General features: G+C 36.8%; 1 protein-coding gene across 6 annotated transcripts in view; it reads left to right on the plus strand.

Moving 5' to 3' along the window:
• The window catches only part of LOC147162113 (uncharacterized), a 51,895-nt gene extending 31,889 nt beyond the window's left edge, over positions 1–20,006 (plus strand). For 5 of the 6 annotated variants that reach the window (XM_086097394.1, XM_086097395.1, XM_086097392.1 and 2 more), the window contains 17 exons: positions 3,658–4,137; positions 5,677–5,955; positions 7,710–7,811; positions 7,985–8,143; positions 8,245–8,346; positions 9,202–9,260; positions 9,375–9,522; positions 9,586–9,690; positions 9,817–9,969; positions 11,502–11,669; positions 11,753–11,926; positions 14,184–14,273; positions 14,370–14,453; positions 15,266–15,384; positions 16,020–16,128; positions 16,371–16,534; positions 17,652–20,006. In XM_086097394.1, the coding sequence (XP_085953520.1) occupies positions 3,658–4,137; positions 5,677–5,955; positions 7,710–7,811; positions 7,985–8,143; positions 8,245–8,346; positions 9,202–9,260; positions 9,375–9,522; positions 9,586–9,690; positions 9,817–9,969; positions 11,502–11,669; positions 11,753–11,926; positions 14,184–14,273; positions 14,370–14,453; positions 15,266–15,384; positions 16,020–16,128; positions 16,371–16,534; positions 17,652–17,799 (2,643 nt within the window). In that variant the 3' untranslated portion in view covers positions 17,800–20,006. The remainder of the gene's footprint in view (positions 1–3,657; positions 4,138–5,676; positions 5,956–7,709; positions 7,812–7,984; positions 8,144–8,244; positions 8,347–9,201; positions 9,261–9,374; positions 9,523–9,585; positions 9,691–9,816; positions 9,970–11,501; positions 11,670–11,752; positions 11,927–14,183; positions 14,274–14,369; positions 14,454–15,265; positions 15,385–16,019; positions 16,129–16,370; positions 16,535–17,651) is intronic. The other variant, XM_086097393.1, reaches the window with a different exon arrangement.
• Positions 20,007–21,115: the final 1,109 nt, after the last annotated feature.

The raw sequence follows: 21,115 nt of genomic DNA on the forward strand, positions 1-21,115 counted from the left end.
TCCGTCAGTCATTAAAAAGCATAAAAAGTCATTAAATAGGTTTTGCTAAATGAATGCCTTAATTGGTATTAAAAGGCATTAAATATGATGTCTAGAGGCATTTCAAATTTAAATAAAATGTTTGCAAAAAACATTGTGCATGCTTTATTTTGCATACAATGTTGTGCAAAGGAGGCACTATAACACAATTTAACAATTAACAAATACAAATAAATATATATGAATTTGTGGGGACTAATCACTAGTTTACAATTCATTTACAATTAACAAAATGGCGTGAGTCCATGAGTTGCTTCATGTTCCAAATACCAATTGGTCTGAATCTGAAAAGAAAAATGTAAAGTTCCTGTCACCAACATCCAACATGAAACAATAATATCACCTAGTGGCACAAAATTACCTCAACATTAATCTGAGTCAATGTTTCACACTCTGTTTAACTATTTGGTATATCGTTTAACAATGAAAAACTAACTAACTATAAAGTTAGTGCATCAACGAATTAAAAGATACAACCACATTGCATTTTTCCACTTTCGTTTTAATTTAGAGTATGAAAAGAGTATGAAAACCTTGATTTTTTTTAATTATATATATATATATTATATTGACAATAATTTTTGCTTCAATCTATAGATGTGCAAGGAGTTGTAATGATCTACTCCAGTCTGACTCGCTAATGCTAATTAGCGCGCTACTCGCGGCACTTTTATCACTCAAAAGATCGACTCCACGCTGAAAAAAAAAAAACTTTTATTGGAATAACTTTTTCCTTCTACTCTCTAATGTGGCTACACTTAACAGTGTATTAGAACGTGTGGAACCACACTGCCCCTCAGTGGCCAAACTGGGCACAACATGAACAGCGCTCCAAATAAAGGCACACACAGACAAAGGCAAGACAGTATACAATAATTTACATCAAATCTATTTTGGGACACTTAAAAACGATTCTGAATCGTACGAAATGAGAATCACGATTATTTTGAGAATATATTTTTTGGGCACACCCCTAATATATATATAGATGGATGGGTGGATAGATAGAGAGATAGAATGGGTAATTATAATATATTAACTGTATATGCATATACCTGTATAAACTGTATGTACGTATACGTGTATGTGTGTGCACATGTGTGTATATGCAGTGCGACGTGGACATTAAATTAGTTTTAAGGTGCATCAAAAAACATCATTAAAAACACATTAAATTTGATTTGTGGGTAACTGCAGAAATCCTGAAGGATTACAAGCCATCTTGTTGTCAAGAACGGAAATGTGCATCTTAAAAACCACGTGTTCTCAGAGGAGGGGGCAACCGCAGAAACCATCGTGATATCCATGTCCATGTCAGAATGAGTGCCCGGTTCACAGGGTGAAAATAACATTAAAATAATCAGCTTCAAATTAATCCTATTCCGTCCTGTGAACATGTTAATACTGTGGTGATGGAGGGTTATCCCAAACCCCAGATAGCCTTTTGACCCCAGCTTCCGTCCTCCCAGGGCTCGCCGCGGCTCCCATCCCATCCCAGCCTCCACTCGCCGTCCCACGGGGAGACGCGCAGGCGAGTCCCTGGATTAAGGCCACACCATGCTTTAAACCTTTGGAATAGTGCCACTTCATTTCTCTAAGTGGCATTGGCCTCGTTGTCGTGATTGTTAATTAAAGTTGGATTTAGTCGAGTGGTTGGTCGAAAAACAGTGACAAATGTTGCCATTTTCATTTCTTCTCGTCTCTTTTGAGTTATTAAGTTAAGTGGACTTTGGAGTCTACCTCTTTTATCGAATTATTTCGGTGAGAGACAGCCTGGTGTTTGTTTCGCTGGGAGATGTTTTTAGATGAGCGAGCAGATGTTGCAGTTTCTCAAGAGGGATTTATGTCAGGATTAGAACACACACACACACACACACCACACACACACGCACACACTCTGGGCTTCGTGTCATCATGAATATTGTGTATTTTTCAAACAAACAACAGAAGAGATAGAGGGGATAAGATAGAGGTCCCGATTTTAGAAACTCAGTAATGCCCATTAAAATACGATACTTATTTTCATTCTCAATAGAGTTTTTACTACTTTTTTCCTTTGGAATTTATAGAAATATATTAAGAAAATTATTAAAACATGTATGTATTTAAAATATTGCTGGATGTTGGCTTATAACTGATCTGCTCAAATTTACTTTCTCATAAGAAATGGAAATGTTTTCAGGATCAAACTATATTAACTTTAAAGGTAATATTTAACCTGTAACCGCACAAAGTTTTTTAGAAAGTACGAATAATACTTCAATATAATAGTGTAAAAATAGTAGCCGTGTCAAATATAAATAAAAATATCGCTTAGGCGCCATCTTGGTGTTTACATTTACATTTTCAAATGATCGCTTCTACAACATTCCTACGAATTCACTATGCCCCATCACGGGTGAGCTATTTTTAGAAAAGGCCCGTGGGCTACTCATGTGGTCCTTGGGGGCTACCTGGTGACCTCAGGCACCATTTTAGTGACCCCTTTCTTGTCTAATGGAAATAATGCTTTGCCACTATCACGTGGCATCTGCAGACCATTACCAACCGTTTTAGGTGAGTCTTGGTTACTCCCTCGCCGGTAGCAGGTTATCCGCTGTTCACTGTATTCCAGTGACAAATGTATGTTTTTCTCTCTTTAACAAAAAGGTGTAATTGTGTATTCGGTCATCATTTTCAAACCAGAGTTGATAACAAAACAAAACACTCATTTTTTATGCACCCATATTCATCAAAAACAGATCAAATACCAATTTTGAGATATTATATTATAGTATATAATAAAATATCACTGTAGCGTTTTGATTAAAAACTATTAATTGGTGAGTACCAATACTAGGTATCGTATATCGACCGATACCCGGCCTTATTTCAAGGAATATTTACTTGGTATTGGCTGCCCTCTTGTGGCCATTTTACAATCAGGAACGAGAAATGATCAAATAGAGGAATAGAAAATTGCCATTTATTTCATGTAATTTTAAGGTAAATGCTATATTAACCTCATAAGAATAGGTATTAGAGGTCTTTCTTTAAATCTGTCATTATTTTCATATTTCTAGTATTATTGGTACTTGGTATCAGTATTAGTGACTACTCAAGAGTTGAGTCTTCGTAATAATATATTTTTAATAAGTGGTTTCAAGTAGGGCTGCTCGATTATGGAAAAAATCAAAAAAAAAAATTATCATTGGAATCACAAATGATTTTTTTTGGGGTACAAAACAAGAAAATTTTTAAAATTTTAAAAATATTAAGACAAATAAAATTATTTGAAGCACTATGATTATGTAAGTTCATTTGGAACAAACAAGATTTATTAAATTAGTCATTTAAAAATAAAATAAAACGGTGCAAATACTGTATACAAATTTAAACATCTCAAAATGATGAATTATAATCTTTTATTTTTGTTTAAAATTATGCTGATTTTGTAATTGTGGAGTGTAATAATTGAAATTGTAATTGGATTTCGATGAATTGCACAGCCCTAGTTTCGAGCATCCCTATTAAAAACTGTCTGCCTGTTGTGGCCTGCACTTGAAATGTTGTGCAGTGTGTCTGCTGCTAATCCTTAACTTGATTTTGGCGGCTTGTTATTGTGTTCGCCTCTTTCAGCATACACCTGAGTCTCCTTCCTCCCAATCGCCACTTAGCCAACAGCAGACAGCCAACAAAGAAGAAGCCGAGCAGAACTGGAAAGCCAGTCAGAGGAAAGCAGGCCTCTCAAATATGCAGCGAAGCGGCAGCGTCAAAGACCTTATCAGTAAATTCTCTGGTCCAGAGCGTGACTTATATCTCGGGTCTACTCTGGGTCTCTGTTCAGGAGCAGGAAGAGCTCAAAAGTTCACTTCCTGTGAGACAAACCTGTCTCCTAAGTGCAAGTTGGCATTTAACAGTCCGCTTCCACGCATCTCTGTGACGCCTCCATTCAAGGAGGAAATTCAGCGAACCGCTGGTTCTGCTCAGACAGACACTGGAATTAGCCCGATAACCGCAAGTATTGATTGTCCAGTAGGGGGCAGCAGTCAGAGGACAGATTCAAACAAAACAGCAGACTCTGGTAGAGATTCGGTGGCGGACTCTGGCATGGGATCGGTAAGCAGAAAAATACATAAATAAAAAATCTTGCATGTTGCATGAAGACAAAATGACAGCATGGCACTGCATGTTCTTAAAATGCACAATAAAAATAAAAATAAATAAAAAGACGCCATGTAAACAAGTGGGAATGGACTACCAGGTAGATTCTAATCATGTCGTCAATAATCAAACTGATCAAATAGATTTAAAGTCTTTCTTTCCTCACTCCTGTCCTTCCTGTAGATTTTTTTTCATTGTAGATGATCCCCAAATGACCATTTTACTGCGGTTGTGGTAAAATGGACTTTTGAAGTTCCTGATTGGGTTTTTGTTGATTCGATGTTTGTGGCAAAGCAGCGACTTATTTTGGCTTCGAGGCAAATTCTGGATTTTCCATTTAACATGTCATGTCAATTATTCACATTCCCATCCAGAATGAGAGGCACATCGGTCTTGGTCAAAAATATTCTAAAACATCAGAAAACAAATGCTATTATAAAGGTTATGTTTGAAAAAATAAATAGTCAAAAGCCCTAAAGCCAGGCTAAGTCACTACTCATTGTGTTTAAACTACAGAAGTCGCAGCTCCCTCCATTTTATCTTTATGTTTGTACCTTTTTGTATTTGGTGTGTTTTAAAATAAAACTTCAAATATGTGCTACTCACAAAACGTTAGGGATGTTGGACTTTTGGGTCAAATTTTAGAATGAGCATAAGATGCACGATATTTTTTATAAGTGAACTTAATTTGACCTTCTCTCAATTTTGCCCAGCTGTTCAATGTTTCAGTACTTTTTGCACAATTTGCTGTTCTCTGTGGCACAGTTTTGTGTTGCGTTTTATTTTGTTTATTTTTCTTAACTTTTAAGGACATCTGCGTCTGTCGTGGCTGTGCAAAATTCAATGGAATCATTTGAACTGACTCCACCCCACAGGATGTCGAATTGAATTTGAATTGAAATTGAAGGAAGTGGAATTGAAGTGGAAGCTCTTTCTCATGTGGAAGAAGGACGACACACGTTGAATTCTAATGGCCGGCATGATGGAAGGGCTTGGTGATTCGGCTGACGTCTGACAATTACTATTTGTCTTTTGTTGACATGGGGAGGGGGTGTGTACGGCACACAAACTCCCAAACGGAAAGTCAGTGGCCACTTCTCTGAAAAATTACCATTTGATTCCTTGGAATGACTATAGGTGCATTCTTAAATTTCACTTGAACGCCGAATATCCATTTGTGAGTAGTGTATCCTCAATCCATGTGTTGTACTTATGAATTCAGTGGCGTACTGCTGTTTTCAGCAAGTTATGAAGCAGGATTTTGGATATCGGTTTGTCTATAGGAAAACAATTCTCAGGGTCTCCGTGACATGGAAGAACTGATTCAAGCATTCAGCACCATGACAAAAGTCCACAGTAGTAACATGTGGGAATAAAATGCAACTGCTTTCATTTTAGCTGAACAACATCAGCACACGACCACTAAAATCACCCTTGCGTGGTATAACGTTCCCGTGTGCATATGATAACCAAAACGATTCCTCTTATTCTCAGGAGCCTGAAAGCGAATCAAACAAACAGTCGGACAGCCTGTCCGAGGAAGAGCCCTCCACTCCTCGAACCGTGCCACCCAGCCCCAAATATCAGCTGTTCCTCGACAACGATCTGAAGACCAACGGCTTGAGTGGCAAGGATGCAGATGGTCCGGGAGGCGGAGGGTCACAGGGGGAGAACGGCCCCAGGCTGTCCCGGTGGGAGACCACTCGGCCGGGGATCAACAACTTCCAAGGGTCCATGGAGTCAGTCGCCTCGCGGGACTTTGAAATTGATCGGGTGGGTGGGGCTAATCAGTGCCCTTCCTTTGTGTGTCTGTGTGTGTGTGTGTGTGTGTGTGTGTGTGTGTGTGTGTTTTGGAGGGTATACGTGTGTGACTCACAGAAGGGAGAGCATTTATGTATGCAGGGGGGCGTGGGGAAAGGGGGTCTGCCTGTAGAGTGATTGACAATTCTAAGGGGCCGTAACAAACATTTTCTGGCATTGACGTGGCAAGATGGACAGTGAAGGTTTTTTTTTTTTGTCTTTACTGATGCATGACATATTTTTCTCACATGCACTGAAAAAAAATGTCTGTTGAATTTACTAAATTTTATTTCATCAAGTAGTTATAATACATAATAAAATCATCTGGATGCAGATACAATTTTTAAGTCGATGTAAACCCTCTTAAAAAAAATGGATCTGGTTTTATTTTGTGCAACTACTTTACAAAATAAAATTGAATAAATTCAACACACAATTCTTTTTCAGTACAGCTAATAGGTCCTATATCATAATCATATCAATCATATCATAATAATTTTTGCATTTTTCATTATAGCTTTTATATTTTCATTTTGACTTTTGTATTTCGAATTCACATAGTTTTCATATTTTTTTTACTTTTTATTTTTTTTAATGCTTTGTTTTAATTTTGTTTTAGCCCCTTCACATCCAATTTTTTTCTGCTGGGCAAAATTTATTTATTTTTGCTAATTTTGACTCTTTTCCCACATTAGAACAAATGTTTTTGGGGGGTTATCTCATGTTTTTAGTTGCTATAGTGGACACCAGGATAATATGGCTGTAACGTGTTGTAAACCTATAAGCTTATATGCAACATTTTTAACATTAACATCATGCAAATGTAAGATCCAATCATGAATTAAATTATGCCTTTTATTGGTTTAGACATGCGAATATGTCATGTCCACTGGGACCATCTATGGGTCTGAAGGGGTTAATTGGTTTTAGTAACAGTTCTCGTTTTTTTCCGTGCATTTTTTTTTTTAAATCTCACTAAGTGTTATGTGATAAAGTAAACTACAATTTAGAAACGACTGTTTGACCTTTCCCCTGCGCAGCAATACTGAAATAATTACATTTAAAATTAACCCTGAAAGATCACGTAAGGTATTAATTGACAAAGACGAAAGTGAAGGACATTTTCATTATAATAATACTTGGTTTTAGTTAGCTGGTAGCTTCAGTTTCTTCTCTTTTATTTAAATCATTTATATTTTCTTGACGAAATTTTTTTTTTAATTCTAATTTTGGCTATTTTGTTCATTGTCATTAACTATAATAACCTTATGGTGTATTTTAATCCCTGTTAGCGTTTTTTTTTTTTTTTTTATCCAGACTCTCACATTCCAAAAACATGCATAAATAATTAAATTGCCCACATGCAGGTGGGAATGTGAGTGCGTGGCCATTTATCCGTATGTGCCATGCAACTGACTGGGGACGGGTTCTGGGTGCAAACCGCCGGTCAAGTCCGCTGGGGTAGCCTCCTGCTAAACGTAAAGAAGACAATGGCTATAGAAAATGGATGGATGGATGTTGTCTGATGCACCTTACCTGTTGTCAAACACTGCCATCTGCTGGTCAAAATACAGATTTCATGTACCCTGTTGTTTCCATTCATCTATTTTCTCCCACTTTAGAATGAATATGTAAGGCAATGTATGCATATTTTTTCCTGGGTAAAGAGTCAAATAATTGCCATATAACAACTGTGTAAATGCTTTTTTTTGTGTTTTTTTTAACAGGCAATGTATCTTGAAAGCCCTCGAGTGTTCAACAGTCCCTACAGCATGAATGTGAACGCATCTGCTGATTATAACCCCATGTACCGAGCAAATGACTTTAAGGTTTGTAACATTTTTGCTCAAGAACTCTATTGCCAAAATAAATAGACAGACATAAAATTAAGGGAGATCAGGCCAAACATCTCACCAAGTAATCGATTAAAAATTGTATTTAGATATCAAAAGGAATTAGACTGTGCTTAACTTGACTGAACCTCACTTCCATCTTCATCCAGAGTGGAATTTCTCCCGCCACATCAGAGTTGAACCTGCACACCTTCAACAGTCGCAGCAACAGCCCTGTGCCAATGGGCGGGGGCGGGCCCATCCCCCCTCGCACGCGATATTCGGCCTACGATAATCTGCTGAAGAGGAGGAACGATGTTCCCAACCCTGTATGCTTCCAAACAAACATTGTGACATTTGACCTGAACTTACATTTAGCTTCTTATCATGTGGAATGACTGTACTGTATATTGCATTTCTTTTGCTCTAGGTGATGTCAACCCATTACAGCATGCGCTCTTCCACAATGGGAGGCCTTAGTAGAAAAGACTTTATTGAGGAATTGACCAAACAGTTGGACGACTGTCAGAAGGTGGGCCTCGCAATCAGAATGCTTATGAGCATTTTTGCATTGGTATGGGAGGTGATATTTTGTAATGATAGATCAAAATGTTTTTTTCCAATGCTGATACCGATATCAATATATGCATGCATGTAAATAAGCTGATATTTATTTGCGGTAAAAGGTAAAATATTAGCGTAAAAAAATATATATTTTAATTTTGAATTTATAAAGAATTGACAGATTTGTTTACAAAATCTAACAAAAAATTGCAGTGAGCTTCCAGGGTCATCAGCATGTGTTAAGATAAATTAAAAAATTAAGCAAGTAAATAGTTCCGTTAAGTTTTCTACTGTAAATGGTTTTCCAAAATTTCAACATAATTTATGAATTCAATTTTGTTTTAATTCTTAAAAATAGTTCCCAGTGTCAGCATATTTATTTTATGAAGTGGAAATTTAAATAGATCCATAAATGAAAAGTTCCTTGTATGTCACTGAGCGACAAATGCATGGGAATGTCGTTAATTTGGGGTTTTCGTCAGGGTTCGTAAAAGGTTTCAAAAGTAAAAAAATGTCTGAATATGTTCGCAATGTCTTTGCCACAAGTAAGAACTTACTTATCTTACAAATCCTCATGAAAACCCTAAATTTGCTTTGTGAGATACCAGCTTTATCGGCCTTCAAATTTGTAAAATGGCCGATGCTGAAATTTGTCAAAATGCCAAATACCGGTAAATACCAATAATCGGTATATCCCTAATATTTTGGACCTCAGGTATCCAAAATATTATAAATCACCTCTCAGTTTTGAATTGTTATGTCCAAGCAAATTGATCTGAAAACACCCTTTTGCTGTTGTTTGACACCTCATGTTCCTCTCCAGCGTAACCAGTTCCTAGAGGCCGAGAGTGTGGAGATGGAGAAAGAGAGGAACCAGATCAGGTGATCTCATCATGATCATTCTCAACCCACTTCGTGTTTATTTCTCTGAACGAGTTGTGTAAACTTTCCGGAATAGAATAGAAACGATAAAGACTGTACAATACTCGCCTCCAGGTTTGAAATGCGGGGCCTGCTGGTGAACAACGAAGACCTGCTGAGGACCAACACTCAGCTGGCCAATGAAATGAAGCGAATGCGAGAACAAATGATTGAGATGGAGCGAACCCATCAGGTTCTGGTGGAGAAGCAGAGAGAGATGGAGGTACAAAACGGATGCGTGGATCCGCACACAACTGTGGTGAGTGACTGATCTTCATGCGTGCAGATCGAGGTGAAGCAGGCCCGCGACATGATGGTGGAGGCCAACACTCAGGAATACGCCTTCGGCTTCCTCCAGCAGTCCCTTAAAAACAAGATCCAGGATGCTGAGGTACACGCAAAATAAAACACGCTTTGTGCTGATATGAATCGAGTAACTCGTTTTATACATCTGCAGTTCTGCTGAATCGAGTCAAAACTGCTGAACTGCTGTGTGTGTGTGCGTGCGCGCGTGCAGGACAACCTTGAGAAGCAGACGCTGCACTCGCAGACGCTGGCAGAGAAGCTGTGGCTGGCTGAGAGAGAACTGGAGGAGCTGGAGGTGGACAAAGACAGCAAAAGCAAGAAGACGTCTGAACTCAGCAGCACTGTCCTCAGACTGGAGACGGAGGTGCACTAATACACGCGTCACACGACCCAAGCTAAAAAAAATTTTTTTTTCATTTTTAATCATATCACAACTTTTTAGAGACCGCATGCACACACAGAAGAAGTTATGGCTATTCTTTTGAAATTGTCACTGATACCAAGTACTGATACCACTCGTACTTTTGATTAAAAAAATATATATATTTAAAAGACAGATAATTTTTAAGAAAGACCTATATATCCCAATACTGTATAGCAAGTTCTCTTAAAATTGCATGAAATTATGTTAATTTTAAATTCTCCTAATTTCTAGTTACTGATCGGAAAATGGCCACAAGAGAACATTGCCTTGTTACCTCTTTATGACTAAGTTCATACAAGTCCAACCTGTTTCTATACGTTAACTATTAATATACAGTAAGTAATACTGACCAGTACAGGAATCAGTATCAAGCTGATACGGGCCTTATTTGTTGGTACTGGGTACTTGTAGAAGCTGTCGATACCAGCCCCTGATACTACAGGCAAAAAAAATCTGACATTGAGTAAGTCCTCAGACAAACATAGAAAATGTACATCTCACCTCACAAAAAAAGATTTTTCATGTTCCAACCTTTTTGCCCTGCATAGTTTCATTTTACAATAAGTAATTTTTATATCATGCTTCACCTTATAATCATATTTATTTTATGTAAATATTTGTTTTTACATATTTATTTTACATATACATCAAGTAAATTTAAAATAATGTAATTATTTTTTTTTTTAAACAGTGTTAAATATAATATTTTTGTTTTGGAGTTTTTTTTTCTAGTGCTGTCAAAGTTAAAGTGTTAACTAATTAATTAATCACAAAAAAATTTGCATTAATCATGTATTAACACAGATTCATCACATTATTAATTTTGACCACAGATGATCCTTAAAATGACAGCGGATGGTTACATTAAAGGTAGCACAGGTTGTGTTTGAGCAATAAACATTAAAGTAAAGCATTACATAAATGATTCTGAATTTGTTTTCATGTCAAACTATTGATTTAATTTTGCAAGTAATTAACTGATTAGAAAAAGAGGAGGATGAGTGTGTGCAGTGAATACTTTTTCTTTTAAGACGTCCGCATAACAATAAATGTTGAAAAAATGAACGCATAACAGTTGGTCTTTAAATTTGGAGGGCAAAAATATTGATAAAAAGCCTTTTTAATGAAGTGATTAATCATGATTAATCCAAAATTTAAGATGTGATTAATCTGATTTAAACATTTTATTTGACTGCTCTATTTTTTTCTAAACCGTTCTAACCGTTAAGGCACCGGATCGATAAGCGGTATCGATATGAGTATATGATATCGTTAAAATCTGACCGATAACCATCCCTAAGTCCTCCTCTGCAGTAGTTGGCGCTATACTGCGGCAGTTTCATCATCTGCGTCAGAAATACAGGTCATTCTTTGTCATTGTATTGAATGTTTTTTTTTTTTTTATCAAAAGTTCTACAGATATTATAAAAAAAAAAAAGTGACATCAAGCTATGTGTGACTCGTGTGTCCAGCTGGCCGAGGCCCTGCAGACGTCCTCTCAGTCTGCGGCAGAGTTCAATCTTCAGCAGAAATTGCGTCAGGATGCCCAACTGAGGATGGAGGAGTTGGAGGAATCTTTGCTGGAGAAGGAGCAGGAGCTGCAAAGAGTTCATGCGCTCGTCATCAGGCTGCAAGGAGATGTGAGTCCGGACCTCGCGAAAGGCGAGGCGCTATAACGAGAATAATATTTGTGTGTGAACAATATGACACGGGTGTGACGCAGGTGTCCGGTAAGCTGATAGACAAGGAGCAGACGCTGGAGGAGGAGATCCAGCTGAGAGAGAGACTCCAGCTGCAGTGCAAGCAGGCAGAGAGGACGGTGTACGACCTCCAAGTGGAGCTGCAGACCACCATCCAGGCCAAGGACGACCTGGCCAAACAATTCAAGCAAGCTCAGGTATTCGGATCACTTGGGATTTGCTTTGATATAATACATTCAGATCTGATTTCAGAATCAGAAAAATGGCACGCGTATTTGTGCACTTTGTCTGTGTACAATCTGCTTAGCACAATGAAGGCAAATGCTGTATGTACGTCTCATATACAATACACGTATTCAGCTAGATTATACATGTATTAGCTCGTTTTTTATTTAGACCAGAATGAGCTATGATCCGGTACAAGTAGGTCAACAATTCCGTTTTAGGTAGCAATGACCCTGCAATTGGCGTCCTAGATGCATAGCGCCACTTGCTCAAACTTAGCTGGGAAAGGCTGCAGCTCACCCACAACCATGATCAGGACAAGCTTGCTTCGGGTTATATGGAAAATACGTTCGCATTGTTGTCGGTATACTTTGCACTGGTCTAAAACTGCATCCTATCACAATGGCATAGTGCATTTCATAAACAAGGTACACAATATGTTTCAGATCATTAAAAGTACAACATTTAAAAGCATTAAAAGCAAGTAAAGAAATAAAACTAAAACAAAAGTTACTAAAAGAATGTACATTGGAGGAACATAATTTTGCATGAATTGCTTTTTTAAAATGCTTTTAACCAGGATTTAAAAGCATTTATACTTGGGCTTGTTTTCACTTCATTTGGCAGTTTATTCCATTTGCGTGCGGCATAACAGCAAAATGCTGCTTCACCGTGTTTTATTTTCTTTTTTAACTCTGGGCTCCGATTGACTGAAGTCTGAAGACCTCACAGCCACACTGGGTTTACATTCTATGAGCATTTCTTTCATGTGTTCAGGACCTAAACCATTCAGTGATGTTTTCACTAGCATCCCAACTTTAAAATCTATTCTACAGCTGCCAGTGCAAAACTGGAGTAATATGTTCTGATCTCGTTGTTTTGGGCAGAACCCAAGCTGTAGGTGTTTGATGCTCTTATTGAGGGAGTCCAGTCTACACTATTACAATAATTAAGATGACTGGAGATAAGAATAAATAAATCAATCAAATAAACATGGGCAACCTGGTCTGCTTTGAGCACGTTTTCCCGCAGTTTAAAGGCTGTTTTAGTGATTGATTATGACTGCTGAAAGTCAGATGGTAATCAATCAGCTGTTTGGGTGAAGTTTGCAACTATTAGTTTTTCTAGCTGTTGTGCATAATCTTGAAGTTGATATTGTGACTTTGTTACTGTTGTTCATACAGTATATGCTTACATGAATCACATATTGACAGCTATTTAGAAGCTTGACGTTCAAAAGTATCAAATAGAAAGATTCAAACTGAAATTTGAACCTTTTCAGCGATTCTCATTTCGTACAATTCTAATCGTTTTTAAATGTCCCAAAATCGATTTTATTTAAATTATTTTATACTGTCTTCCCTTTGTTTGTGTGTTTCTTTATTGGGAGCACTGTTCATGTTGTACCCAATTTGGCCACTTAGGGGCAGTGTAGTTCCACGCGGTCTGATACACTGTTAAGTTGAAGCCACATTAGAGAGTAGAAGGAAAAAGTCACGATCAAGTTATTCCAATAAAAGTTGGGGTTTTTTTTGCAGCGTGGAGCCGTTCTTTTGACTGATAAAAGTGCCGCGAGTAGAGCACTAATTAGCATTAGCGAGTCAGACTGGAGTAGATCATTACGATTGCTTGAACATCTATAAATTGAAGCAAAAATCAGTCAATCAAATCATTTTTAATCAAAAAATCGCTCTACATCGAAAATCGATTCTGGATCAAATTGCACACCCAAAAATCGGAATTGAATCGAATCATGAGACATTTAAAGATTCCTACCCCTACTTTTCATGGTAGTCTGGCCACTGTGCCATTTTATGATTATATTATGTTTTGGCAAATAAATTGCCAAGGGACACTGAAAATTCATGATTGTGGAAAAAATTTAATGTGCGCTTATAAAAAGCATATTTGTTCCTGTGTCTCTTTTAAATAATTTTTTTTCCTATAAGGATTTGTTTACATGCATGACCTAATGACTGAAAACCAAGATGTCCACTTGAATTAATCAGCCATGCATACCAACAGTTTGGGGTTAATGGGGTATTAATTATGTAAATTCTGTTTAGCAATCAGTGTGTAAATTCCATAATCCCCAAAAGTCATCATGTCACTATTTCTGAACATAGCGAATCTGTGCCATTTATGTATAACTTGCGTGTGCTCTGCCAATGAGGTCATGTCATGAACCCGACATAGTTACTTTCAAAAGGTTGTATTTCTTATTCTTAGGAGAAAATGATTGATCTCGAGAGTGATGTGGAGGAGCTGCACGATAGTGAGCAGAGATGGGCGGCCAAGCAAAAGAGAACTATTGAACAGGTACGCAAACTGCACACATGGAATGAGTTCACCATTTTTTTTTTCTGATTTGATCTGGTGAATTTTCTTTGACACATGTTCATGTTTCCTGTCAAGACTGAGCAGCTGCAGCTGAAGCTCATTCAGGAGAAAGATCTGAACGACCAACTGGAAACTGAAAAGGCTATCATTGAAAGACAGGTGTGTGTATGTGTGTATGGGATTTGCATATTATATTATATTTTATTAGATTATATTATATTATATTATATTTAGGGCTGTCAGGCGATTAACATTTTTAATCATAATTAATCGCATGAGTTCAATAGTTAACTCAAGATTAATCACAAATTTTATATCTGTTTTAAATGTACAATAAAATGTACAATACAATATTATCAATAAGTTTTTATACTCTTGTTAACATAAAAGTGGAAAAAAATGTTAAACTAATAGAAATATGGTTGTATCTTTTAGTCATTGATACAGTAATTCTTTAATAATTCATAAAATGTAGTTAGAACGATGTACTGTAAAAACAAACGTTGGTGACAGCTCAGTTCATTTTTCTATCTAATCTTTAACATGAAGTAACCTGTGAAATTCTGCACATTTTCAAAATTGTAAAATACAACTTGACCCCAGTCTCCACAAATATATGCATTATTATTACGTTTATTACTGCTAAGTTTTGATGTGGGCGTGTCTGCTGCATGCGACTGGAATTCCCCCCGTACAGGCTTTCCAAGTAAGGGGCGGTCATTAATCGCACGTGAAAAAAATGAGTGGTGTTAAAGGTACTTTAAATGAACTCAAAATTAACACACTCATTTTGATTTATCATATTATATCTTATAGATTTGCATATTATACACAGCCTATTTTCTACCTTGATGAAATTAGCACATATGAGACGGAAGCCCTATTTTATAATTAAAGTAGGGAAAAAAAGCGATCTTATTGCGCTCACATTACGGCAAGTGTTATCAAAAGTTGTCTGTGTCTGTCTGAAGTATCGTGAACTGCGTCTGGAGATCGATGAGCTTCAGAGCGCCAAACCTTTGGAGGACGTCATCTCCAAGACGGAGAGTCGTGTCAAAGAGCTGGAGAATGTTCTGAGAACTGAGGAGAGGTACTGCATCAAATGGACCCCCCCCCCCCCCCCCCCCTCTGTAAAAGAATTGCATAAAATGTGTGTTGGTATCTATTAGGGGTGTGAATTGCCTAGTACCTGCCCATTCAATTCGTATCACGATTCATAGGTCACGATTCGATTCGATACCGATTAATCCCGATACGAATCTATGAATTGATTATTTGATTTATTTACTTTTACTCAAATTTAGAAAATACAAATCAGTAAACGTGTACGTATACACTGTAAGATTTGTATGAAAATGTATTTATTTATCTGAAAATTCAGGCTTATAACTGAGCCACTGCATTTAACAAACAGGTTGCGGTCTGTTCCATGCTGGAACAGCACTGAAATCAAATATTAAGGCTTAATGTTCCATTAATATAACATTCTTCCATGCTTAATGTGTGAATCCTAACCCTAAGTAAGACGTTTTGTTGAATATTCCCATAAAAAAATGTATGTTTAAAAATCGATATCGAATCGATTCTAGAATTGCGCGCTGTGATATCGCGATATATTGCCAAATCGATTTTCTCTAACACCCCTAGTATCTATACATACAGTACAGTACAGTAATGCATATAGAGCATTATGTCATGCCCGCTTTCCATCTGTGTTCTTGGTAGGAACAAAGCCGTTCTTTCAAACACGATTGGTAAACTGGAGCGGAGGATCAATGAGCTGACCGATCAGATGGAGGAAGAGCACAGGATAGCTGCTGAGCAGAAAGACCTGGTGACACACACGCACACACATCATGGTCAAATAATGTTCATTTAAAGCTGACAGTGTTCTTGAAAAACATTCAAATCTGAATATATAGTGAAGGGGACCCTAAATATGAAATCTAAAGTCCTGTCGATCATGGTCCCAGTCTAACCTCATCTGTCAGTCTATCCGACACTACTGCAAAGAGAAAAGGGGCTTAGAGTTGATCCCTGATGCACTCCCAATGACTCTGTCGATCGGTCATGCAGATGGCCCAGAGAATCCGCTCGCTGAAGCGTCAGATGAACGAGGCCGAGGAGGAAGCCAGCAGGAGGGACGCTCAACTGCGTCACTGTCAACGGGAACTGGCCGAGGAGAGGGAAGCGAACGGACGGCTTCAGAGGCAGCTGCTCGACCAACACCTGCAAACTAAGTATGCTCGCGACATTTTAGTCCACTTTCCATCCTGCTTGTTAATATGTATTTGTTATCATAGTTAGTCAACCTCATCCCGTTTTTATTTAGTCAACTATAAGTCTAGCATTTTAGTCTTTATTTTAGTCCATAATTTGATTTGTCTCGTTTTAGTCAGCAAAAACTGTCAACGTTTTAGTCTAGTTTTGGTCAGGACAATAATTTTAGGCTCTGTATTTTTTTGTCAGCAGATAATGTTGAGCATTTCGGATCAAAAACTATTTCACCTAAAATGTTCTCTCATCTTTTTGATGAAAAAACAACTTGACACACAATTACAGTATATCAACAAGTGGCTACTATGGCTCCATGCTAGGAGCTAGTTAATTAGCCAACATTAGTTAGCGGTTGGATTAAAATTATTGTTGGAACGTTGTAGCCACTGGATTAATATTACGTTATAACTATAATTTTTTACCTCTTTTCTTCTTTTTTTTACCATTCACCGTGAATTCTCCTCCTGTCTGTCCCATGTGTTTGTGCATGTTGCACTCTCTAGTTGCAAATTTGAAAGGGGGCGTGTCACATGACAGTGTCACAGTGACAGGATTTTATTCAAAAATAGTTTTTGTCTCGTTTTTGTTCAGGAACTAAAATGTCTATAGATTTTAGTCCAGTTTTTAATTAAGTGAAGTACATTTCCATCTCATTTATTAGTTGACAAAAGCGCATAATGATTTTGTCCCAGACAGTTATTGTTTATTAACGAGGATTTTAGTCTAGTCTAGTCTAGTTTTAGTCCGGTCAAACAATATTTTTGTTTAGTTTTCGTTAACGAAATTAACACTACTCTCAACACACACACGGTCAATGGTAATAATAAATGAAAATTTCATGAAAATTAAATCTTTTCGAACCATGCCTCTTATCCATCTCTTCAATGTATCATCAATGTTCCTAACTACGGCCACATCCAGGAATGTTGGCACTAGTCCGGTGGATCTTAAATTTCTGATTAATATGCGCAAGTGTAGTCACAGGAACATCGAGTCCACATGTTGCGGGCGGCTGATGTAAGTGAGTCTTCTGCGCCTTTTCAAACAAAAATGTCAAAGTGTAATCGTTTGCCCTTTTAGGCGTAAGGAGACTCTGACAATTCGCCAGACTCTGGATAACCTGCGGCTGGACCTCAGCGTTGATGATGAAGATGAAGTAGCGCCACAACAGAAAGAAACGAAAGAAGAGAAGGTGCCGGAGCTGCTCAGTAAGGTCACTGAGGTTTAAAAGTCCACCGTCAATGTGTTTGAGGGAAAGGGCACGTGTCACAATCAGAAGATATCACACATGTTCTCTGGGATCAACTTTATTTGTATTTATGGGCCCCAATTCTATTTGAAAGCATGCATGCTTCTTTCAAATTGACATCACACAAAGAGCACAGTCACATTTGCCAAGCGTAACATTATTTGTAAACGAGCTCTCGTTGTATCACGATATCATAGACAGAAATCCCAGGTTTTAGAAAACAAATATTACATGTTGACCATGTACTATAATTATGCATTTTTATTTTTTGTATCACTATCAATAACTTTGTTTATGGATCGTTATCAATTTGAAATATAAACTCATAAGACACTTCATTAACTCATTAACTGCCATTGACGGCTATAGACGTCAAAAATTCATTTTAGCTATTTTTATTAGTTTAAATTATTTTTTCCATTTTTGTTAACAAGAGTATGAAAACCTAGATTTTTTTCGTACATTTAGAACAGATGTAAAATTTGTGATTAATCGTGAGTTAACTAGTGAAGGCATGCGATTAATTACGATTAAAATTTTTAATCATCTGATGCCCCTAATTTTTAATATCCTTTTCTTTAAAAAAAAAAAATATATATATATATTTTTTTTTTTTAATGGTTTTTTTGGGGGGGAAAAAATATAAAAAAATTAGGGGCGTCAGGTGATTATAATTTTATTTTACGTAATTAATCGCATGACTTTACTAGTTAACTCACGATTAATCAAAAATGTTATATCCATTCTAATACAATTTTTTTTAATAGGTTTTTATACTTTTGTTAACAATAGTGGGGAAAAATGTTAAACTAGAAAAAGTTATGAATGAAAATTAAAATGAATTTTTGACGTCTATAGCCGTCAATGGCAGTGAATGAGTTAAGTACACCTGCACAAGCTCTACTGCATGCGTTACTTCTCAAACTGTCTTTACAAAGGTAACAATGCTCAGTTTTGGTTGATACTGTTAGAGAGTTAACGATGTAACAATATGTTTTTTGTGTGTATGGTTGTAGTTTGTATAGTCGTAACAAACATTTGAATGTTTAAGATTAATTGGTAAAGTTAAGAGAATGTATGTTAAATTAAGTACTTCCACAATAATATTCCCAGAATAATCGAATGTATTTATTACTGTCCTGATTGACAAAGTCACCTTTGAAAGGTAGAGTTTCAAATGGGCCTAACAAAAAAGTACAAACCCACTATTCAATTTTCAGAAGTTGTTTTGTAAATTTTCATTTGCTACTTGGTGATAATTTGTCTCAGAAAAAAATGGGCTCAGTATAAAAAAAGTTGTTCATGTTAATTTTGCAGACAATCTTTAAGGAGGGTTTTTTAATGTTCAAAAGTGTTGTCACTATATTGGTCTTACTGGTTGTTACTACATTACAGGGTTATGACAAAACACTGTAAAAGTGCCGAGCGCGAGATTCACACAACTTTTACAAATTAATTTATACTGATGAATAAAAGTTGTGTTCAAGTTGCATTGCTAATTGCTTGTTGGGCAAAACAGGTTTGTAAAAATGTTGCTTGTAACGCTGTGCCTTAAATATTTTGGGAGGTGTATTGCTGAATATAAAAAAATAAATAAATGCGTTGCCTCAAACATCAACATCATTATGTGCTTATGATGTTTTTAACATCCAGACTGTATTGTGAAGTTTTAAAATGGAGTTAACATGGGGGTGAAAAATAGGCTTGCATTGATACCGTGAGTCTGAGGAGAATGACACTTCTTATATTTTGATCTTGGCCATTGTATTTTGCCTTCTTTGATACTTTAACTCACTGCCTCCTTTGGGCTCAGAGAGAAAGTGAGCTGTTTTTACATATATGCAGTATATCATACCTAATATTCAAATAATGTCAGCATTATGTCTATTTTGTTTACATTTACTGGTGTATTTACTTTCTATGCTGTTAGAAATAAAAGTCAATTTGATTTATGGAATTGATGCCATATTTCATTGCTGTTCTTTCTGCATTCCTTAAAAGAAACTACTACAATTATTTACAACAAATTAAAACATACTACTGTTTTTTGTTTTGTTGTGTTTTGTTTTTCATGTCAGTAAGCATGTATGCTGGTTATGCTCTTCATGTTGGATATTTATTGTTGTTATTCCACATTCCCTGTCTTTGGTGAGAAGTTTCCTGAATAAATTCTTCTCCACTGTAAACTTCTTGTTGTTGGTTCATTTAAAAAATAATAATCAGATAATGTTCTCATTTGAGGATTAATTTAGTTGATTTAGTTACTTGTGGCACAATTGCATTGTGGGCTTTCAGTGCATGCAGTCACACGTAAAGAATATAATAATAGTAATTACATAAAATTTGAGTTCTCTAGTCTGGTCTTTATGTTGATTTTCTTTTTGAATTGAATAAACCCCATGATTTCAATGACAAAATTGCAGAATTGTTGTAAGTGCTGTTGTACTACATGGGCAAGCTGCCAGCCTTATCTCAGCTTGTGCAAAAAGTCAGAAAAGCAGAAACAGCACGTTGCAACACCACCATCTGTTGGTAACATTACCGTACTGCACCAGAGGACGCTATAAGCGAAGTGCGCAACGCGTCTGATTAATTGTCCCATCTCATAGCTTCCTTTGTTGCTTTCCGCAAGTTTCGAATACTGTTTGGTAGCCCAAAAAAATTGCCTTACCCATAATGCCCCGCGCGGTCCGAGATGCCCATTTAGGTTATTAGGTTATATATATATATATTGGGTTGAGAAACACTGATCTAGGCTGCACTGTCTGAAAGTGACAATGTTTCTCCAGCTTACACCAACAGTGTCATGTCTCTGTCTGTGAAAAGATCAAACTCCCATTAAAAATACTCAAAACATATATGGTCATCTTTTTTTAAATGCTATACATGGTAGTTAAAACATAGCCTTAGTATACATGGTGTTGAAAAAAAAAACACCTTACACCGTAAACATGGTCGTTTTTGTTTTTTAAACACCTTACGGAGCCCCACCCCTGAAAAAGTAAAACTCGGACACTCCGAGTGGGATAAATCCGTCTTCAAACCTTCCTCGAATGCAGCATAAGACCGCCATTTTGACTTGTTACGTAAGCTTAGAATTGTCAATATCACTTTATCATCCAATAATCACTATTTGGTCAAGTGACCAAATAAGAAATTGATGTATTTTACAGGAAAGCAACGTTCCTCTAATTTATACTCTGTTGGGCAATAAAATTGGAAATTTGACCTAAAATAAGATACGCCTATAAAAAGAAAAAATGTTAAGCCAAGCATTACTTTTAAGCGACAGACG

This window comes from Leptonotus elevatus, chromosome 15 (genome assembly GCF_054856555.1).
Source record: "Leptonotus elevatus isolate MCC_2025b chromosome 15, RoL_Lele_1.0, whole genome shotgun sequence".
Taxonomy (NCBI): domain Eukaryota; kingdom Metazoa; phylum Chordata; class Actinopteri; order Syngnathiformes; family Syngnathidae; genus Leptonotus; species Leptonotus elevatus.